This window comes from Aedes aegypti, chromosome 3 (genome assembly GCF_002204515.2).
Source record: "Aedes aegypti strain LVP_AGWG chromosome 3, AaegL5.0 Primary Assembly, whole genome shotgun sequence".
NCBI lineage: Eukaryota > Metazoa > Arthropoda > Insecta > Diptera > Culicidae > Aedes > Aedes aegypti.
Genome location: NC_035109.1, coordinates 31,285,955 through 31,310,656, shown reverse-complemented (window position 1 = coordinate 31,310,656; position 24,702 = coordinate 31,285,955). Strand labels below are relative to the sequence as shown.

The window sequence follows — 24,702 nt, the reverse complement described above, 5'->3', positions numbered from 1 at the left end:
TAACGCTATTAGTATGAAGATTTTACAAATTTTTTGTATGAGCTGTAACATCACGAGGACACCCACCCACCCCCTTTAGCGTTGTCAAATTTGTGAATGAGCCCATAGAACTTGTAAATGAGCTAAACTAAAAACTTAGGTAAAAATTTCTCTCTGTACCTTTCTTCACGTTACCTTCCCCTTAACGTCCATTAATTTATTATTTATTTTTCCGTGTACAAAAATTTGAATCTTCTTTATCGGCGAGTTCATTTTCATTAAAAGCTTCATTTTGACGTCTGCTGCAGAATCCACCTCCTCTTCAAAGCTCCGCTCCCTTCAAACTGTCAAAAGTTTTCCCCGTTCGTTGTTTTTCGTGCGTGATTTTTGCGTGGTGGACTGGAAGTGGTGTGTTTGCTGTCTTAATCGAAGAAAGAAGTATTTTCCCGTTCGGTAATTTCTTGGAGCTTGTTACAAATAATCAGAAACACTGCAATGTCGAACCGCGGTGGCAAAAACCGTGGACGCAACAACTGGAACCACGGCGGAGGCCGCAAATTCTACGACGGTAAGTCGCTGCGGGGTAGATTTCCGAAAGCACATCGTCGCCATTTTGAGGGTGCGAGAGAAAGATAAAAAGAATCGTGTGAATTCCTGTACGGGATGTTTACATTTCTTGGGAATCGCTTTTTCAGGTCCCGGGAACAACAACTACTCGGAACATGACGACCGGATCGAACGGAAGGTGACCGATGTGAAGCGGCGGGTCAGTTTCAAACCGTTCAGCGGAGGACGGAACAAGGGCGGAGTGAAAATTACGGATATGCAGATTCGGGCCCACCTGGAAGACGATGAAGCGATGGGAGGTGGTGCCGGAGGCGGAAGCGATGGTTTCGATGGAGATCGTAGGGGTTTTAAGAAGGGATTCCGAGGACGACGAAGAGGATCACCTGTGCCGCGAACTGGCCAACAGGTGTTCCGGAAGAAGCTGATAGCCGGTCCGACCAGTTGGTACGAGGTGAAAATTCCCTATGGGCACAAGTACGAGAAGGAGTTCATTCTGCGCTCGCTGGTTAATGCCATAAGCCCGCTGATATTTATCCCCCAGTATTGGAAGGTGGAGGATACAGCAGTCAGTTTCTACATTGAGGACTTCCAAGCGGCGGAAGCGCTTCAAAAGATCGATCGAACAATCGGTCTGCCCGATGGGCGGAAGATGATCGTTATTGTGCGCAATTCCAACCCACAGTACCAGGTGAACGCCCAGCTGAAAGAGCGCATGAAGCTGGCCATGGTGAAGCGGTACAATCCGGCCACCCGGGCGCTTAATCTGGAGAAGTTCCACACGGATCCGGATCTTAGCGATATATTCTGTGCGCTGTTCCGGCCACAAATTATGCTGGCCGCGTTTGATGTGATTAAGGATAACATTCCGGACCTGGAGGCGCTCAATTTGAATGACAACAAGCTGCTCATACTGGACCATTTCCGGACGTTGGCGCAGAAGGTGCCAAATCTGAAGATTCTGCACATGGCAAATAATAAGGTGAGTGAGATCAGATTCATTTTAAGGGACTTGGTCATCTTTTTAATGCTAGTCTCTAGAAGTATTTCTATTGGTAGGCCTCTTATTTTACACTTCCAGTAATTTTATTGAAGCTATAACCTCCGGGATTACTTCAAACATTTCGCACGGATAATGTCAGAAATTAGTGTACCGGTTATACAGAAAAATCCTTCAAGTATTCTTTCAGAAATTTTATCATTAATTATTACCAGGACTGTGCCAGGAGATCTTTCACGGGTTCCCAGAGAAATTCCTCCAAGATTTCTTAATAAAATCGTCCAGGTATTCCTTATGCCATGGCTGGTATCAGGTTTCTTGCTAGAGATTTGATCTCTGTTTTAAAGTGATGATAAAACAAAGCAACACCTTGAATTTTCAAGATCACAAATCTAGAGAACCTGACAACTGTTCGCGTTGAAAATTTTATCAAATTATTACATGCTGGTGGTAATAAATCGGCTCCAGAGAAACCTTCAGAAACTATTACGCTGTTATTGAAATTATTATTCAAGAACTTTTTCTCAGATTTCTGAAGAAAACGCTTCATGGATTATCCTAGTGGCGTCTCCAGAGATTTCATCTGGAACACTATCGGGGACTCCTAGGGAGATTTCTCCACAAATTCTTCTAGATAATCCTCTACCAATTGTCCCAGAAATTCTTACAGCGATTTTCAAAGGATACATAAAGAAATTTCTTCAGCACTTACTCCAGGCAATTTTTGAGCACGCAAGACCAAGCTGAGGGTCGTGGGTTTGAGGCCGAGGATCTTTTCGGGTTGGAAATTTTCTCGACTTCCCAGGGCATAGAGTATCTTCGTACCCGCCACACGATATACGCATACAAAAATGGTCATTGGCATAGTAAGCTCTCAGTGAATAACTGTGGAAGTGCTCATAAGAACACTAAGCTGAGAAGCAGGCTCTGTCCCAGTGGGGACGTAACGCCAGAAAAGAAGAAGAATACAGGTCGGACTCGATTATCCGGAACTTTAGACTGGATTATCGGGAGTATATTTTTTGATATTATTGTTTTTAAGTTTATATGCATAAATTTGAGATGATTTAGTATTTTAATATACAATATAAATGGTTTAGCAGTTTTGAACGTAGGTAAGAAAAGGGGGGTTATTGAGTATGTCGGTCAAATATTTTTTTCCTTTCACCCCTAATATTTCTTAAATAACTTTTGGCTACGCCACTGCATCATAAAAATAAAACGACGACAAAAAATGATATCATCGCATATTTTATTTATTTTTTTTGTTAGTGATTCTATTATCCGGAGTGAAAAAAGAGTCTGACCTGTAATAACAAAAACTTTGACCACATTTCAGCAATAACAAAATTTGTTATCTGTTAATCTGATAAATAATAAAACTTGTTGGGGTAACAAAATGTGATATTCGGTAGAAATTTCATGAAATAAAAATATCATCTCAACATTATGATCTAAACAACCGATATAATTTCAGGAGTTACAAAACCAGTTATGTCATCAAAATTTGACATTCAGTTGAATATACGATGTTAAGAAAATAACTCATCATGATATCCTCAACATATTTTTTTATTCACACGTTGTCATAAGTTATTCGCGTAGAACTCGTGAATGTCAAAATAAAATCGGACAATACATTGCCATTATTTTACTCCTAGCCGGGTGGCCATGAAATAGACAGATAGGCGTAGCACACGAATTTTACGAAAACTACAGTCGACTCTCCACAACCCGATGTTCTATAACTCCGTCCGTTCAAATTCCCATACATCTTGCTCTCCATAAATCGATATTTCCATAACTGGAAGTTCCTTTCGTCGATGTGATATCTATTTATTTGAAAATCCCTCTTATTCGATAAAATTTAGACTAGGTACCGTAAGGACGCCATTCACCGCTCATGCTCCATTCACCGCTCATTGAATTATTTTGAAAAATTAGAAAAAATTTCGCTATAAAAGTTATTAGCATGTATTAGCATACCAAAATTTATTGTAGCAGAATGAAATACGTATGATTAGATATTATATTTTATTTATAAAAAATAATCTTAGGCTGTTTTAAGCGATAAACATGAGTTTAATAGTACAAAGTTTATAGTACAAAGATAACACCCAGCTAATGAAAGTAAATTATTTCCAACTAGTGCTGCATATAGGGCCTCATACTTAGGATGAGCGGTGAATGGCGCCCTGAACATGTGTCATTGGCATACATACCATTCGGTACCATTACACATTTTTCACATTTTAACGTTTTTCCTACAAAAACAAATGTTTTATCTTGCGTCTAGTGCAAAAAGTTTCGAAAAAATATCGAGCGACTGATTTTTGCACGAATTTAACATGTTAAAATGCTGTTAAATGAGCGGTGAATGGCGTTCTTACGGTACTCCTTATTTGAAAGACAATAAAGATTTGCAAAATGCAATGAAAGTTGAAAAGACACAAAGTAGTGACAGAACATCATTTATGGAACATGTCTCAATTTTGCCAAATAATATTTTCCAAAATATCATCAACAATCGAGCGAGTCACATTTAGTGACTTGGTTTCGATCTGGTCACTAAAACGACACTATTTGCAACAAAAAGTCACTAAAGTAACATTTTACAGAGAAATGATCACCAATTTCACTTTATTATTGATCTGATGATAAATCAATGATAATCTAGATCAGCTTCTAATTTTATAGAAGAACATAAATGTTTTACTGGGGCCCAGATAGCCGTAGCGGTAAACGCGCAGCTATTCAGCATGACCATGCTGAGGGTCGTGGGTTCGAATCCCACCGGTCGAGGATCTCTTCGTAAAGGAAATTTTCTCGATTTCCCAGGGCATAGAGTATCTTCGTACCTGCCACACGATATACACATGCAAAAATGGTCATTGGCATAGTAAGCTCTCAGTGAATAACTGTGGAAGTGCTCATAAGAACACTAAGCTGAGAAGCAGGCTCTGTCCCAGTGGGGACGTAACGCCAGAAAGAAGATGATAAATGTTTTACTGGTTTTCATAATTCTAATGCAAACATTTTTTTCGATCTGCATATCAAAATGTCTGCAAAGGAAAGGATTGTTTGCTAACTTTCTGGAAGAATTCTAATGAATATTGAATAATGAACATTTCTTACAGACTATCTGAAATTATTTTATTGGATTTTGTAATAAAGGTCTGGCAATTTTTCGAAATTAAAATGTCAGCTTAATTCCTAACAGACCTGCTGAGTTTGAAGAAATCAGCGCAGAATAGCCTGAAGGGGATCTTTGACCTACCTTTTGAAGGAAGCTAAAAACAAGTCTATCAAGAAAATTATGCCTATAATAGATTACCAAGAAACTAATTCAGAAATTTATTAACAAACAAATTTAAAGGTTTTACAAGAAATTAAAACATACCTGCCAAATATCTCTCGCGGATTAAGCCTACCCTTTTAGCTCGACGGATTCGAATGACTATTTTTATTGAAGTACAAAATACAGAGAGCTTCTGATAAATCGATCTTATTTATTTGGCGTCTCGAGGATTAATAATTGTCATACATCGAAATGATCCTTAAAAGCCTACTATGACCTCCCTAGTGATTATATTGCCTACTTCAATCTCCTACAGCTCGGCCATCCTGACATCCACATCGCCCCGATGTGCATTCAATTCATTTTTCATATCCCATAACTTCATATTAACAGGATCGAAAATTCCTGTAAAGGGTAAACGCGTTAGCTGAATACCATCAATATCACTCACAACATAACGATTATTAGGTAGCGATTTTTTAACAACATAAGGACCTTTGAACTGTGCTTGTAATTTAGATGAACTCCCGGGCAAAGCATGATGTGGTATATAAACTAGATCACCTTCTTGATACTGTGTGTTAATTTTACATTCAGAATCATATTTCTTCTTATTGTAAATTTGTAGTGCCTTGTTTATAGCAATAGCTTTTTCTCTTACTTTGATCAAATCTCTTTCAATGTCTTTGTTCTCGTTCATGCTTTTCTCAATCATATTAATATTCAATTTCTTTTGATTAATTCCAAACAGTAATTGAGAAGGGGTGTTTCCTATCGATCGGCAAAAAGTATTATTAATAAAATATTCTGCTTCTGACAAAATTGGACCGAAACCTTTTGTAGGATTGCTTTCAACCAGTTTAGCTATTACTGGAGTCAAAATCCTGTTGAACCGTTCTACCTGCCCGTTTGCTCTTGGACAAGCAGTAGCTATCAAAATATGTTTCACTTCATTTTCGGTATTAAATTCTTTAAAACTATTTGAAGTAAAGCAACTACCACGATCCGAAATAATTTGCTCAGGTATAGAATATGCATTGAAATAGTGTTTAAGATGTTTAATTACTTCACTCGTATTTGTAGTTTTACAAGGATATAATTTTAAATATTTTGTAAAAGCGTCCACTATAACAAAAATGTATTTATAATTACAATTCCTAAGAGTTACTGGTCCATAATGATCAACATGTATCGTATGGAAAGGTGTACTTCCTTTCTCAACAATATTCAAATAACCATCCTTTTTAAAGTTTTTCTTGGAATAAACGATACATTTCAAACAGTTATTAATATATTTTTTAATTTGTTCTTTCATGCAAGGAAACCAATAAGATTTATTGATTAAATCGTAAACTTTTTCAACTCCAAAATGTCCAAAGTCGTCATGATACATCTTCAAAATTTGGTTTATCATGTTTTGAGGAACGTAGAATAATAATTTACTGTCTTTGCTTTTCCTATACACTACTCCATCTCGCAACTCAAAATTTTTGTCTTCTCTATTTTCTAACTGAATTCTTATTTCTTCAATTCTAGAATCCAACATCTGGCTAGCCAATAAAGCTCTTTCAAAATTTCTTATTTTCACTTCCTAAAGCACAGATAATCGGCAAACGAGATAAAGCGTCTACATGCTTCATATTAGAAGAGCTACGATGAATGATGTCATAGTCGTATTCAGATAAGAAAAGTTCCCAACGAGCAATTTTCGCATTTATGTCCTTTTTATTTAGGGTTTCTTTTAGTGCAATACAATCTGTAACTATGGTAAATTTAATGCCCTGTAAATAAATGTGAAACCTTTTTATACTATTCACTACTGCTAATGTTTCAAGCTCAAAAGAGTGAAGTTTTGATTCATGTAAATCTGTTCTCTTACTATAATACATTACTGGATGCAAAACTCCATCTGATTGCTCTTGCATTAAGACACCACCAAAACCGAGTGCACTCGCATCTGTGTGTAGCTCAGTTCTAGCAAAAGGCGAATAAATTTTCAATACTGGTTCCGCTGTAAGTTTCTTACGAAGAATTTCGAAAGCAATCATTTCCTCTTTTCCTAAGCTAAAATCTTTTTTATCCTTTTTAAATAAATCATAAAGAGGTTTTGCAATTACTGAAAAGTTTGGAATAAATTTTCTAAAATAGCTCGCCAATCCAACAAATTTGTGTACGTCATGAATATTCTTAGGAATCGGAAAGTTTTTTATACATTCTACATGTTTTTCACTTGGACTTATTCCTTCGGAATTAACATTGTAACCAAGATATTCAACATTACATTTTAAAAATTTACATTTCGTTAATTGCAATTGTAAATGATTTTCAACTAAAATTTCAAAAACCTGTTTGATTACTGTTAAATGTTCTTCAATTGTTCCGGTTGCTATGATAATGTCATCAATGTAAATTCTTATCACACCTTTTTTAATTAAGTCTTTGAAAATTGTATTAATAAATCTCATAAAAGCTGAAGGTGCATTACATAGTCCAAAAGGTACTCTCTTATATTCAAATTGGCCCAAATGACACACGAATGCTGTATATTTTTGAGAGCTTTCATCAATTAGTAGATGGTGATAACCACTTTTAAGATCTAAAGTGCTAAAATATTTCTTATTTCGTAAGCTATCTAAATGATCTTCAATATGTGGAATTGGATATCTATCTTTAATCGTAATTTTATTTAACTCCCTATAATCTACACACATCCTCCATGAGTTATCTTTCTTCTTCACTAATACTATTCTACTAGCGTAAGATGAATTGCTCTCTTGTATAACCCCTTCTTGTAAAAGTTTATTGATTTGTGATTCAACTTCTAATTTCTGAGAATTTGACAAACGACGCGGTGAAAAGTTAAATGTTTTATTGATTTGCAATTCAATTTTCATAGAATACAAATTTTTTGGTGTAATAGGTCTAATTCCGTTTTCATATACATTGTTAAAAAGAGATTTGATGTCTGTAATATATTTAAAAGGAATGCTAGCATCACCTATATCTAGTTGATCCACATAAGTATTCAAGAAAGTGCCCGAGCTTACCTCCACATCATAGATATCTGGACGAAAATTATTTTCAATTGTAAACATGTTCAAAACTCCCTTATGTTCTTCATTCTTCTTTCCAAAAACTATCGCGTCACCGTCACATTCAGCTAATAAGTTATTCCTTCTAATGAAATCCGTTCCCAAAATGCACATCGGTTCCATGGTAGAATCTTTCACGATTTTAAACTGTAATTTGTAAATATAATTATTAATGACAATTTCTGAATCAAATGTCCCTAAAATATCAATTTTTGAATTATTTAGGCCTGAAAATGTTTTATCAGAATATTTTGAAATTTCAATTGAACTAGGAACAACGCTACTTTTAATTAAACAAATTGGGCTACCTGTATCAAAAAGTGTTACACACTCCTTATAATAATTCGAAAATCTTACTAAAGTTATGAAAAATGACTTTTCTAACCTACTCCTACCTCTATACTCAATACTACCTCGAGATCGCTCAAAATCCACAGCTTCTGCTCCTCTTTGGGTTGCATCTGTTCCTTCTACAGCCGAAATTGCATTTGAATAACGTCCCTCTGACTGTCGATTGTCTCCACCTCTTGAAAACTGTTGATGTCCAGATCTTCCTTCGCCATGGCCAACGGGATAACGGAGTCTATCGAATCCATTTACTTGCTGATCGCTACTTGAGTGAGTTAAGTTGTATCTTGCATTATAGTTTTGTCGATAATTATTTCTATCATCTTGAAATCGTAGTCCACCTTTCCGAGGGCACATTCTTGCTAAATGACCACGTTCTCCGCAGCTATAACAATTTCTGTTACCATCTTGTGACCGCATAGGTTCTTGAATATTTGCATTTCTGTCTACTTGCATTTGTGTTTGATTTTCATGTCGAAGAATTGCTTCCAGCACACTATCCACGGATGTGTGTCCAGCAGTATACTCAGCACCAGTCTCAATTGAGAGTTCGGAATGCCATTGATGACGTATTTGATTATAGCTCCATCCGTAAGGTCTACCATTCTTGCTTTGGCCACACAAAGTTTTCATAAGTTTCATCTGCATGCTTGAACCGTCTGTTTAGAGCACTATGGATATCCACTTCGTCGATTCTTGATGGAAATGCTTTTGCTATTCTTTGCTTGAAATCATTCCAACCGCACACGACTTCATCAACACCTTCAAACCAAATCTTAGGTACTGTACCCAACCGCATTGTTGCGTAGTGAAGAGCCATCCGTTCTTCCCAGTTATAAACGTTCTTCAAATTGTCGATTTTTCTTAACCATTTTTCCACAGCAATCTTCCCAGGAACGAATTCAGGAATCAGGCTACGAACGTCCTCAGGGTGTAAGAACATTTGAAAGGTGTTTTGAATCCCCGTCCCCTCGATCTGCTGCAATCCAGTATTGTTCCTAGCTTCATTCTGTTCCATGTCGCTTCTAACACCAACCGTTACATCTCCGCGTTCTCCAACAACCATTGAACTGGTTTCGGGTCGCGTTCCGTCTCCTGCTCCACTAACGTTCATGTTTCTGGCTTGGTTTCTATATTCTGTGTTTTCATTCGATTCGCCCTCGTTATTTGAAAAATTGTCAGCACCAGCTCTTCGTCTTGGGATGTCGCGTAGAATCATGATCCCACTTCTGAATTGAAGTACAAAATACAGAGAGCTTCTGATAAATCGATCTTATTTATTTGGCGTCTCGAGGATTAATAATTGTCATACATCGAAATGATCCTTAAAAGCCTACTATGACCTCCCTAATGATTATATTGCCTACTTCAATCTCCTACATTATTTCAAATATTAATTTGGAATAGGAATAGTAGTTTTTAAAAGACAAATGGACGCATCTGCTAATAGTTTTAAAATCAGTTGAAAATAAGTGTTGTTTATTAATCTTTAGTGATGCGATTGCTTTGGATACTTCGAGTATTGAGTAATATCCAGATTATTGTAATAAGTTAATTCTCTTATTACTATGGCACAATAATCACCTGATTCAGTTTTGCGAGTTCATCGAAAATAGATCAAACTTCGAAGCTACCTTATGAGTGAGTGAGTATTAGACTGGCCCAGCTCAGTATGGGAGAAAAATATAGTTGTATCATTCCACGGGGCACCCCCCAGGATTATTCCTTAGGGTTAGAGGAAGACTTCCTGAAAATTTTAGCTCATTTGGTCGTCCTATGAGCTGGCGCAATTGAATTTAAGTTAATATGGGAATTTCAGCTCAAACATATGGGAAATAGAACATCATCTCTATATCTGTTACTGTTCGGGTCAGGAAAATTGTTGATCGCGTTCAATTGAACTCAGAATGTCAAAAACACTACTTGATACCATAGTGAACAATATTGTAGAAGGTTGTATGATGATTGACATTGAGAAAGTTGGTGTTTCAGCTATCTGAAGTAGATTTGCAATACTGCTTAGTATTTCTGCAACATTCCTGGGTGGTAGCCACTAAGCGCATCATAGCCACCTATGACGTTGGGCGAGCTGCGGTACAAGGGGAGTGCTGATCTTGGCCTTACTTTCAACAACTGAAAGGTTAATGAAAATTAGCTTAAATCCAGATACAACCTTCTGCAACTATGTTCATTAGGGTATCAACTAGTGAATTTGTCATTCTGGGCTCAATTAAACGCGAACAACTAGTATACGGAACGAAACAGTGACATAGGGTCATCTTTCAATATATTTGAAACGTATATCCCATACAAACTTCGAATTGAATGCGCCAGCTGGGGAAGCAACCAAATGAGTTGAAATTTTGAGAGAGCATTTTTTTACCCTAAGGCACATATCTAGGGGGTGCCCCGTCGAGTTTTACAACTTTTTTGTTGAAGGGCTAATGAGTATCTATCTATATAAATAAAAATGGAATGGTGTTTGTATGTCACGAAATAACTAGAGAACGAGTCAACGGATTTACCTGATTTTTTTCACGGTTAGGTTCTTGAAGTGTTCCGACGTGTTACTGTATACAAAAAGTCAAAGAACTTCAATGGAAATTTAAGGAAAAGGGGTAGGAAACTGAGAGAATTTTGTTTCACATTACCTAACAGCCTACTTCGAGATAAAACAAGGTTTGTCGGGTCAACTAGGTTTAAATAGATTCGTACTGGGATTTTTTCCTCTTCTATTTTTAAATTCTCGATTTTTCCTGGAATTCAGAAATTCAGCTACAATTTTCTGGAACTTCCAAAGAAATGCATAAAGCATTATTTCCAGGAAATCGGTCCGCAAATATGGCATATGAAACTGCTTTAATGAATTTTAACAAATTAGTTCGCCATGAATGCTAAATAATTTTGCCATAATTGCTTTCTTTAGAGCTGATGAATTTTGAATATTCAGAATGATTTTTGGCCGTTCAACAATAGGTGAATAACCCCAAATGTTTTAGTCATGAAATCAATTTTTAGTTGTAATTTGGTAACTTTTTTTGGAAGTTTTAGTTACAAAAGTCACTATTATTTTGCTACCTGATTGCTATCAGCCCTGACGAGCGATTTTCGTCGCTAGTACGACGAGTCAATTCTGTTAAACTCTAATATTATGCTTTCCTTGTGACAGATAGGCCTATTTCGTCTGCAACTTAAAGACTTCTTCATCGTCGAGTGATCTCCAATTGTTGACGCGATTAACGAATACGCCCTTTTTTTTTGGATTCGCAGTCGTTCAAAATACTACTACTACTACCACGATCGCTATCCACGTCACCGCAACGATCGCAGAAAGAACAATAGAGAATTATCATTAGTTAGCTATAGCGTGGACGATTTGTACGCACAACTTCTTAAACTACTCTTTTAAACAACCGTGAATTGCACTAAACTGAATTCTTAGTTTATATTATCGATAACAATCACAAATCAATAGTGTGAATTCGAGCAGGTTCAGGCATTCCTCGAAATAAAATCAGCTTTTGTAGTCTCTCTAGTGAATGGTCCTAAATATTGTATCAGGTCGAAAATATCAATCGCACCGGGTCTACCACAAAAGGCCGAATCACAAAAGGCCGAAAGCACAGAAGGCCGAAACATACAAAAGGCCGAATCACAGAAGGCCGAATCACAAAAGGCCGAATCACGGAAGGCCGAAATTTTAAAATAAATTCTAGTGAAAGCTACAAACATTCAGCACATTTTTCTACAAAAAAAGGAAATTTTTACAGTAGGGTAAAGCGGGACAAGATGCACAATGAACATTACTAGCTGAATAAGAGTGTATGGTTAGTGTTTTTTGGGTTCGTCAGCTGGTCTATTCTTAGCTGACAAACCCAAAAATATCTATAATTGGAGCTTAAGTAGTTGCGCTGTTGTGTTTTGTACAATATAAGTGTAAATACCTTGCGAAAAAAGGGTTTACAGTGCCTGTTCGATTTTGGCAACATGCCAAAAATTTTCATGTTGCCTAAAATGAAACGTTCCAAAATGTAATGGTTGTTTTTATTAAAACTTGTATCACCGTAATAATGACCACGAATTAAATTAACCTTAAGAAGGCCCATAGAACAATTGGAATTGACAGGATTTATGACTGACCATGATCCATTTTTGGGTACATGAATTTCCGTGTTGCCAAATTTAAACCAAGTCAAAATCGTACGGGCACTGTGTGATGAAAAGTATTGTTAGTAAACTTAGTATTCTTATGATCACTTAAACACTTGTTATACATCTCAGAAATCATTCTCCTGCTTGTTGCGTGAAAGACTATGTTGGCATTATACCGGGCAAACGCTTGCTGTCCGAACTCGCTGTCGCTCGTCGGACCTAAAAATGGAAAAACATCCTCTGTTTGCATTATACCGGGCAAACGCAGAGGCGTCTGGTCAACCTGTTCAACCCGTTCATTGAACAGGTAGACCATTTGAATCAAAATCGTACAACTAATTTAAAAAAAGTAAATCAAATTCAACAAATTTTAAAATATCATGAGTGTGGGTTCATACGTATTACATAGAAAGTAGCATAGCAATTGTCCCAAGGCACACAGAACGATCGCGTAGTGTGCTGAGTTCACGCACCATGTAAAAAGTTCGCTTGATATCCACAGCACAAGCGTGGTACTTCACCAAAGACAGCAGCGCAAAAGTTGAAGAGACAGTACTGTGCCTGTTCAACTGCTTCTGTTGAACCAAATCCCATATAACTAAGGTACCACATACATTCACAGCTTAGTAATCTGTACACGCTCAAAAGCATACATGTGTGGAAACAACCCGTTCAACGAAAGAAGTTGAACAGGTTTTACTTTTTCTCCTTCCGAAAGATTGGTGCACGCTAAGAAGTTTCCTAATAGAATGTATTTTGTTCGGAATAGATCGGATGTCCAATGTCCATCCAGATATATTTACATCAACTTAGAAGGATATCCACAGTATAACATGAGAGGTTTTAATAATTAAAATCAAATTTATAACAATTCGAATGCATACCTTGCATACGTAAATTCGATTAATACAATGATAAACTAATCAATTCTGGTCTTTGGTGAAGTTAGCGCAGTCAATATGGAAATAGAGTGTTCTTAGAGTGCAAATTGCATGCTTTACGGTGCTAACTTTCATGCAATACGAAATCGGTTTCTCTCGACAGGTTCAACTAGTGATCCTTTATAGAGAGATAAGCGGAAGTAAAATGGAATGATTTGGCAACAGACCAACAGTGCTGATTTTGCTCGGCGTCGAGAATAATATTGTAACACGGACATGACTTCCTCATTGCCAAAAAGTGCATTTTGTTTCGTTATAGATCTTTGAGCTACATATCAAAACTAATAAACAGCCGAAAAAAATCAACAACTAAAAATCGCATTGACAAAAATTCAAAAAAGTAAAACATTTAATTTTTTTTTGCTTCATGCAAAATTACTTTTACCGAAATAATTTCAAGCGGATTACATTACTCTTCAAGAAAAGTTCAAAACAAACATAACGCATGTTCGTTTGGCTCACACTTTGACAGCTCTCGCTGCTCGATTGGCTCACACTTTGACAGAAATGTCAGCTTCCGCTTATCTCTCTATAAAGGATCACTAGGTTCAACCAACCGATTTGAACAAGCTGAGGAAGATGATAAAAGCTCAGGAAGAATGTATTATCAATGGAATTAGCGCACTTATTTTTTCTCCGTAGACTGCTCCAATTTCCATATTTTAATAATAGATGATTTCATATCTGTTTTCTCTTTAGTTTATTGTGGGATTTATGTTGTTTTTAAAGAAAGATTAACCTTTCTAACGGGATTTTCGACTCGCCACCGAAGCGGGCAGCGTACAAATCATTCGCGATGTGTTCTTACGCTGCATTCATACAATTCAAGTAAGTATTGCTCATTTTAAATCCACATCCAGCGGCGGCGATAACGCGCAGATATGCGCACAACGTCAACATTCAAGTAGGTTTGAATTTTTTCGTTCTTCAAGGACGCGAATGTTTGAAATTATCTTAATTTGAAACATTTGGTAATTTTTATTATCACTGCGACGATATATCAACATTTTCAGTTAATCGCATTCCGTGGATTTTTCTTGCAGAGCACAATACACATATATTCACATATTAGTTGTAATGCCTAAGTGACCAAGAAAATTATTTAAAAAAATAGTGTTTTTTTTTCTATATTCCTGCCGGATACACGAGATTAATATGCAGATGAAAACATTTGCAAATCAAGTAAAACGTACCAATAAATCGAAGAAAAAAAATCGCACACTGCAGTTATTTTACTAAATGCAAGAATGCGTATTTGCACATTGATACATTTTGTTATTTCTGATACGTTTTGTAGCTGAAACGTGCAAAATCCAGTTAATCACCAGTTTACCGTTTACATAGGCGTTATTTACCCAATTAAAAAAATATATTTTTCTTGTTGTTGCACAGGTGGCTTATTTGAGCACGCGACGCCTCTGGGCAAACGCCTGGATTTGCTATTTGCATGACACCGAATAGATGCTATACACAACCTTCGTATATCTGAGACTTCGGCAGCCTTCTGCCGCCTCAGTTCCTCTATCCTCAATGCGCATGTAAATTTTGCACTGTTTATTAACATGACTGCATTTAAAAAAGCATGGACTTGTTCTTTTCATATCCAAGCTTTATTTTTTAGGTTTGTAACATTAATTCGGCCTTCTGTGATTCGGCTTTTTGTGATTCGGCCTTTTGTGATTCGGCCTTTTGTGATTCGGCCTTTTGTGATTCGGCCTTTTGTGATTCGGCCTTTTGTGATTCGGCCTTTTGTGATTCGGCCTTCTGTGCATTCGGCTTTTTGTAATTCGTCCTTCTGTGCATTCGGCCTTTTGTGGTAGGCTAGAATGTATTCGGCCTTTTGTGATTCGGCCTTCTGTGATAATCCCATCGCACCATACCAGTTTGAGGTTCAATACGCTCAACCATAGGAAAACTAAATTGTAAGTATTAATGATGTTACGAATTATAAATAACAACTAAGATGAAATATAATTTCAGTCGAGCCGCGTTCCAGTCGGACTACGAAAAAGTTTAACACCAATGTTCTTCGAATTTTTAAATTTCTTACCAGATAGAGATTATGTTTCATTTACGAAACCTCGCGCAATTGCAAGGACCAAACTTATCACTATGATCACTTATATAAAGTAAGTTTTGGAAAAAAAAACAAACATTTCAGTTATTTTTGTAGGAACTGCTCGAGGCATTTAAGGAATAGTTACTGGAATAATTAATTAAGGGGACTTTGAAAAAAAGAATGAAGATTTCCATTCCAAGAAATAAAAAAAAACCGTCCTGAAGAATTCTACAAAATATTTGTGTTGTCATTCATGAATTTACTACTAAAGGTATCCCTAAAGAAACATAGCGGGAAAATCGTTGAAGAGAATCCCTTGGACAAAAAACCTGGGTATAGGATAAAGATTTTATTAGACACATTCATAATTTACTTTGGCATAAGGAGAGTTTTAAGGCAGAATTGTTATTACTGATGCTATTGCATTTATTAACGAGGCTTTCAGCCCTCGACTTTTGCAATATAGTGCAGGGTTCTCAACCGGTGGTCCGCGGACCCCCAGGGGGCCGTGACGACATTCCAGGGGGTCCTCGAAGCCATTGTAAATGTGTGCCGTGCTCTTTGATCGATAGATAGATGTGAGTAGTCTCTTATTTAGTTTACTTTACTAGAGTTCATCATTACCGAATCGCAGGTTTTTGTGCGTTTTTCAACGTCCTTACCTGCGTTGCTTGTATATTTTATATCAATGCGAGCTTCAAAATGAAACTTAGATCATTTCTGGAGGTATCTATTTAAGATTCCTGGCATATTTTGTTTTGTTTTTTTCTAGCAAGATTTGACCAACAATCTTCATTACTAACTTCGTGGCCAGAAATTATTCGCTATTACCACTCAAAATATTGGCGGAATCCTCTTAAATCTATCAGCAGGGTTTTTATTAGAGCTGTTGTAAATTTTCATAGTACAGTCGACTTTCCACATCTCGATATTCTACATCTCGATATTGCACCCTATGTCGATGATTTCATAAGTCCCTTCAGTCTGCATACATTTTCACTCTCCACACTTAAACGGTTTCGCCGAGAACCCAACAGCTGATATCTCGGTAATAATTTGACGATTCTCGGTAAATTTTTTACCGAGATCTTGGTAATCGTTTACCGAATCTCGGTAATGTTCGCCGAGATCTCGGCAAAAAATTTGGATTGCCGAAATCTCGGTAAAATAAGTTCTGAAATTCGGCGTTGAACATTACCGAATTCTCAGCTGTTGGGTTCTCGGCGAAAAATTTTACTAAGGTCGGTGAAATAATTTAAGTGTGTCCATATCTCGATATCCTCCTTATCTCAATATCTCCATATCTCGATCTGTTTCTGTTGATTTTTCGATCTCAATTTTCTCTCCGTATGTCGCTATGACCAATATCGAAGGTTACTAGACCAAAGTTTTAGGATTAAAAACAAATTAGGAGCGCAAAATAACGTCTGTTTGTGTATTACTTTCTTGACAACGGAGTGTTTTTCAATCTAGTATTCATCAAAAATTTGTTCTTTGTCTCGATCTCTCCCTATCTCGATGGTCCCTTCGATATCGAGATGTGGAGAGGCGACTGTAGTTTCTTGTGAAATTTCTAATCTGATGGTTTACTCATAAAAAAGAGCTTCTTTTCTAAAATATGAATAGCAGCTTCCGGAGCTAAGTTTTGGGCCTATATTATATTTTGTTTTAATTTTTCGCCTCCTTGGATTACTGGAAAATATCCAAGGAAATATATCATATCTTTTCGAAAATCTTCTTAGAAGATTCATGAAGAAATCTTCTACAAACTCCTTCTGATACCATTTATATTGGTAAATACGGTTAATTATTGGCTGTTTTTTCATGCAACAATGGTCAAAATGGGAGGTTTCTTTGTATTTAGAATACTAAGATCCAGGTTTCCAATTCGTATTTTGTTCAGTCCAGAATTGTACTTGGTAGATTCCTGGCTAATTTTCTACTGAAGTTTCCGACATGATCATAGCCGAATTCTTTTATAACGGCGCAATGTTTGGGTTTGTCTGCCAAGGAAATGTATTCATTTACTCTGAGATCTTTGGTAGTTTCCACTTATATTGTGAACAGGATCCAATTGATATGTTTGGTGCTTAACAAGATCTTTCGTGAAAATCTTGTAAGATGTAGCTATTTCAGTCATTTAGTTTGGTTCTTAATTTGTGGTTCGTTCAATTGAGTTACACTATGGGCAAATCTTTCGTTAGCATAAGCTTCTATTTCAAGATAATACATTATCAGGGGTCCGCAAGATGTTTGTAGACCTTCTAAGGGGGCCGCAATTTCAAAAAGTTTGAGAACCACTGATATAGTGCATGTTGTGGCCGGGTATATTATTAAGCCCAATAGTCAAAAAAAAAAATCTTCGGGAATGAATCCGAAGCGCCAAGAATAGGATCCAATTCCATACTTGGTGGATTTTCTGGGGACATTCTGAGGAAAGCTTAAAGATTTTCTTGGAGAAAACCTTGAAGGAAATTTCGAAGAAATCTCTGGAAATATTTTCAATGATATTATTTGAGGAATCTTTTGGGGAATCTGTGTAGGAAAACATGGTGCAGGGCTGATGGCAGGTCTCTTTTCAAACACTTGGTCTCCATTTAAATGTTTAGAGACTCTCTATTCTAATCAAAATGGTCTCTGAAGTCTTTTTCTTCCATATTCTTGCAGTGCACTCTTATGTATAATTGTATAGGCTCCAGTATCCTCTCCTCGAGGAAAAGCATTAGAAATTTTCTTAGTGATTTCAAAAAAAAAAAATAAACATTACTTTTACAGGGTGTCTACTACCTGGTAAAACCTGGAAAACCTGGAATTATCAGGGAATTTTTTTCAACCTGGAAAAACCTGGAATTCTCAGAGAATTTCGGCCATAATCAGGGAAATTTAGTTGAATCAGTGATACAAGGTAGAATATATCCTGTTTGTGACAGAAAATCTTTTCAATCATAAAAATTTTCGGCTACGCCGCTATCAAGAAGCTACTAGATATGTTCAGTCTTCAAATTTTGTTTAACGATTTTTATTTATCCGACATAAAACATGCGTAGATAATTTCATCCTTATCTTAACTTCTTGCTTACCTCTAATCCTAACTTAAGATTAGAAAGTTGGGTTTTGTTCATGAGCATATGAAACTTGTTTGAAAACAATCTAAATTTGTTCAGAAAAATGTTTTTCGACTATTCCACAAATTCTGAAGGAAATTTCCAGGAATGCTTCAGGTATTCTAGTAATGAATTCCTTCAAATTTTTTTTCAAGAAAATCGTAGAGCTTTGCAACATTATTACCTCTAGTAATTTTCACATAGATCAGCGATTTTTTCAGTTGTTACTTCTATGAGATTTATCACGTATCTGAATGAAGTTCTTCTACAAAGGTTTTTTTTTTTCATAGTTTCGATAATGCCGATTTTTTCATTTTTCATATGTATTCTATAAAATTGGTTAGAATTATTTCTTTCAGACATTATTCGATAAAATATTTTATGATTTTTTTTCCAAGAATCCATCAAAAAAAAATTGACCTGGAACTCCTCATTAAGTTCCTCCAGAACTTTCTCTCGGCATTTCTATAAACTATTATTGATGTGGTTCATACATTTGTTTAATAATTTTTCAAATAATATTTCCAATCTCCATGGATTCTTCAAAATTTCATTCAAGGTTTCGTATTAGAAAATCCTAAGAATAATTTTATCAAGAATACAGTAGTATTTTCAGAGATCCTCGTAAGAATTCATCAAGGCATACTTAGAAAACAAACTAAAAATTTCTATAGAAATTCCATGCGGATTTTTCTCAAAATTTCTTCCAAACTAATCTGAATCAAACCCTTCACATTTTCCTAGAGAAATTTCTGGAAGACAGACTAGATTTTTTTAGATTTCTTTGGGAAATAAAAAAAAATAACAGGAATTACTGAATGAATTTTGAATTTTGAAGATGCGCTAAACGGGAATGTTGAAGAAAGTCCTAGGGAAATCAATGGATATATTTCTTGAGAACCTCAGACTTCCTTTGAAAATTTCTCCAACGGTCTTTGGAGGGAGTCCTGATGGAATCTCCGAAGTAGTTTCTATGGTTATTCCCAGAAAAGCTCCAGATTGAGTTCTTGAAGGTATCTAAAACTAAATTCTTGGAAAAGCATCTTAGAAGTTTCTTGGAAAAGTTCTCTCGTGAGATTGTTGGAGTGAGATGTGAAAAAAATCCACAGTAAAACAAGCAGGATAACTTGTCGTAACGTCAAAGGACTCCCAAAAAATTCTTAAATTCATTCTTAGAGGACTGTCCGTTCAAATGAGGAACCAAAATCTCATGACGTGGTTCAAGTTGGGTTTCTTTTCGTATTCATGATTCATGACTGTTTTATATTCTTTTTGGTTCATGTCTGTTTTTTTTTCAGGCAAGAGGTATTTAAAATTCTATTTCCAAGACGATCAAACGCTACCAGACCCAATTTCCCCAAGACAAAATCTAAAAAAAAAACAAAACGCCCTCTAGAGAACTTTTGTGGGTGTATCGCTGATGTCTATAATTCAAAATCCCATTTCAAGGGAAAGATTTTTTCCTTAAGTTCGGATAGACTATTTTCTTCATCTCTATTTTTGAGGTATTTTTAGATCATTTGATGAAAATAATTGTTTTTCTGATGCTGTTTACACGTTTAGAACAAACCGAGAATAAAAATTTTGTTTATAAAAATGTAAAATACATTTTAAAAATAAATTTTAGTCATGTAAAATGAACTATTCGTTAATCATTTATGCATTTTGGAGAATTTATACAACCTGGATTTTTTTTACCTGGTAAAACCTGGAAATCTCAGGGAATTTCATTTTTATAAATGAGTAGACACCCTGTTTTAGGGATTCCAACATGGAATAACCTAGTAATTTTAAAGCCCTGGAGGAGTTAGGACCATCCTGATTTTTTTTTTTTAAATATTTCCAGATGTCCTGATGGTTTCTCAAAGAATCTTTAGAGAAATTCATGATGATTTCTAAGAACATTTCAAATTGAGGAGATATTTTGGTCAAAATCCCTAGGGTGATCGATGAAGGAATTCTTTTTATATAGTTTCAAAAGAATTTTCTAATGGAATAGCAAGACATTTTGAAAGAGTTCAGGAAAGAATTCTTGTAGGTATACCCAAGAGAGAAAATGGAGTAATTCTAAAGCCTACCTCCCTGTTTTTTTAATTATTTAGGCCTAAAACTAAATTTGACCTAGTTTATTCGGTTCAATTCCAAAGCAATTCTTGGTTAATATCTTTGAGAAAATCCAAAGGTGGACCGTGGAGACACAGTTATTGAGTTTAAAGATAAACCCAGAAACAATACTTGAACAAACAAATCGGGAAACATCTTCAGAAATTTCTGGTTTAACCCCTCTACCGGCAGCTTTATGTTTTACTACAATTAAAATTTTTCAAACCTCGATAACATTTTTGTTTCTCGATATTTTTGCACCATTATTTAACAAGTTCTCAAAAAACTCTTCTAGTATCTGTGTCAATATTGTTCATTGGTCAACAAAATCCTGAGGTATTCCGAAAATCCTTGGGGGACCGACGCGTAGCTATAACCCACGCAAATATATCAGGCTACAGATTTTTCATCGTATTCGGATATATCCAGGTTTTTAAGCTAGCCATAAAGCAACTAGGGGTGATTCGCTTTTAACATTTCTTGCCTACAGATTTTAGAGTTAAATCTAAGTAGGCAGTATTTCTAGTTTGTTGATTGAAATGTCAAAAATTTTCAAAGCTTTTGAAATTTACTCAGGACCCGTATTTCGAATCTCTCATTTATTTTAGTGTGCTTAACTAATTTCTTTCACATATTTTTTAGATTTTTAAGTGGATTACAGAGGAGCCGTCATTATTGATGAAATGTTATAAAAGTGAGCTATATAATATATCTTTTCACATTTTCAGCAGAAAACACAATGCTTCTAATGAGGCTTTTCGACGTTCAAAATATAGTACAGAACCATATTTTGCGTATGAAAGCTTCCTTCTCAATTTAATTACTCGATAGAATAACACATGTTTGCTCATAATTGGTTCAAACAAAAAAAGTCCCGTGGTGATTGATTAAGATCAAAATTTGTTCCTGGAAGAAATCAACAAATCGCAGATTTAGTTTCTTATCCTAATAAATCTCCAATAAATGATTAGAAAATTGTATGGATTACTATTAAAAACATTTTGTTAACCTTCATCACAAATGAGGGTTAATTAAATACTTTGTTATAAACAGTCAGTGTGCTTCAAAATAGCATGCATCATATGCCGCAACTTGAGACGTAGTTACGGGCGAGAGACCTTCCAAAAGCCCACATAAGCGGTAAAAAATCGACGCAGTCCATTGGAATAGAACAGATTAATGTAAAAATAAAGATTATGTACACGGCACACATTCGATGCTTAACTCCCAACTTCTTTCCGAACCAGATTGTCAAAGAGCGACCAAACATTTGTCTTGCAGTGAAAGCCCGCGTGTATTTTAAGATGTTCAATCTTTGGATAAATCAGTTTTTGGCTTCTTAAATTTGAACCAATGCCACAAGTTCCTGCAGGCCTACCGTTGTACAAAGACCTAAAATAATAAAACAATTGGAATAAAATACGCAATTTGAAAAGGATCAATTCCATTTCCAAAAGCAAAATATTTCATGCTTGGCGTTTCTTTGTCAACATATTTTTTTTCCCTGCTTAGCTTGCTTCGATCAAACCATAAAAATTATGGTGTATGCAAGAAATGTCAAACAAGGGTGATTCAAAAATTTATAGCATGTTAGCGTAACAAGCTGGATACTCTTCGGAACAATATACTGCTTCGCGACTAAAAATGGATGAACCAACGTGCGAAGTTTGATTTTTGACCAACTTCGCCGCGTCGCGAGTCACTTCGCTATAGTGCGCATCTATGCCCTTCACCGTGTGCATTATGCGCACTATTAAGAATCGACTTGCGACGCGGCAGAGTTGGTCAAAAACCGAACTTCGCACGTTGGTTAACCCATTTTCTAACGCGAAGCAGTATACATTAATGAGAGTATGTTGTGAGAGAAGCAATTTGGTGCAACCGTCTTTAAGTAATGAGCATTCATGTGTCTGGTACCACGCTGGTCATATAAAGATCTTAGAAACTTAAAAAAAAAACAATTTATATGATTTTTTCAGAGTAGCTCCTTATCAACTAGCTTTGTGTAGCCCATATTTATTTTTTTTGATAAATTGAAGTAAAACAAAATGGCTGCTAAAAACATTTTATATAGAGAATGTCGGTCCCCCGGTTTAGGGACAAAATGTCGAAAGACAAAACGTCGAAAGACAAAACGTCGAAAGACAAAACGTCGAATGCCAAAACGACGAATCCCAAAACGTCGAAAGGGACAAAACGTCGAAGAGACAAAACGTCGAAAGCAGTAAGCACGAACATTAACATTAACGACACTCATTGCTTAAAATAGTCGATTTGGCCAACCAGCGACTAGGTGGCGGTACCGCAAAAATATTAAACTCGAAAACATGCGATACAAGTCCTCTCAATGTTTGACTAACATTAGTACTTCAATGAGAAGCTCAAATTATTGTTTTATAACCTGGAGATTTAAAAAAATCTTAAAGTTTTTCAACAAGTTTTAGCTATTTTCAATTTGATGTTTAGGTATACTTTCCAAGACCAGTTAAACCTTTTTGGATCGGTATCTGAAGACCATCGACTCATGGAAGTATCGAGTAGGAACAGGTATAATACGGGTAGCTGTTTGAGGTTACCATTTTAGTAACAATTAAATTTTGTTTTTAGTATGGTTTCATGAGTCAATATCGAGTCACGAAATATCGACTCGTGGAGGTTTTACTGTAGTACGGTATGGTAAAAAGATCGGAAAAATATATTTTACTATTCAAAATATTGTTAAGTATTTGAATTTCATGATTTTTATCAATTTTCTTATTATAGCTTATTAAGCGAATAGGCCGACGTTTTTCTTTCAGACATTCGCATTTTTTTTATTTCGACGTTCTGTCACTTCGATGTTTTTTCCTTTCGACGTTTTGGCATTCGACATCATGACATTCGACATTATGGCATTCGACATTTTGTCTTTCGACCTTTTGTCCCTTCAACGTTTTGTCCCTTCGACGTTCTGTCCTTTCGACGTTTTGGCATTCGACTTTTTGGCATTCGACATTTTGGGCCCTATTTTATAAGTCGAGTCGATCAAAAACGACTCGACTGGAGTCACTGTCGACCAAAAATTTCGCTCGTCTCGGCTCTGTCACTCGAGTTTATCGACAGTTGTCACTCTATGTGACTGGATTACTATGGGAGTCGACGGGTGACATCTGAAATATGTATGCTTACTTTGATCGACAATGACCTCAGACGAGTCACGTGAATTCGCTCGAATTACAAAATAGACCCCTTTGTCTTTCGACGTTTTGTCACCCAACCCGGTCCCCCAAGGAACATCGGAATATCTTGAGGGCCCTATTTTATAAGTCGAGTCGATCAAAAACGACTCGACTGGAATCGATGTCGACCAAAAATTTCGCTCGACTTGACTCTGTCACTCGAGTTTATCGACTGTTGTCTCTCTATGCGACTGGATTAGTATGGGAGTCGACGGGTGACATCTGAAATATGCATGCTTGCTTTGATCTCGACAATGACTTCAGACGAGTCACGAGAATCCGCTCGAATTACAAAATAGACCCCTTAGAATAAGATCACCAATCGATATCTATCGACATAGATTCTTAGGGGTCTATTTTGTAAATCGAGCAAATTCATGTGACTCGTCTGTAATCACTGTCGATCAAAGTAAGCAGGCATATTTCAGATGTCACCTGTCGACTGTCATAGTAATGCAGTCACATAGAGTGACAATTATCGAAAAGCTCGAGTGACAGAGCCGAGTCGAGCAAATATTTCGGTCGACAGTGACTCCAGTCGAGTCATTTTGATCGGCTCGACTTATGAAATAGGGCCCTTAAACTAGAAGTGGTTTTTGAAAATTTGTGAAAAAAATGATGCTAAAATATCGAGAATCAAAAGTTATCAAGGTTTGAATATTTTTATTGCGGTAAAAAAATAGGCTGGCGGTAGAGGGGTTAATCTCTAGAGAAATTCTTTTAAGAATCTGAAATAATCTGTAGAGGAAGGACTTCCTTGAGGACTTCCTTTTTGGAAGAATCTTTGGAGAAATCGCTGAAGAAACCCTAAGAAGAATTTCTGGTTGATTTTTCAAGAGCCTCA

General features: G+C 36.2%; 1 protein-coding gene across 1 annotated transcript in view; it reads left to right on the top strand.

Annotated features, from left to right (window-relative positions):
- The first annotated feature begins 329 nt into the window (after positions 1–329).
- Positions 330–24,702, top strand: part of LOC5567843 (nuclear RNA export factor 1) — a 49,406-nt gene continuing 25,033 nt past the window's right edge. The window contains exons 1-2 of the mRNA XM_001657673.2: positions 330–547; positions 675–1,525. Coding sequence (XP_001657723.1) covers positions 475–547; positions 675–1,525 — 924 coding nt within the window. The 5' untranslated portion in view covers positions 330–474. The remainder of the gene's footprint in view (positions 548–674; positions 1,526–24,702) is intronic.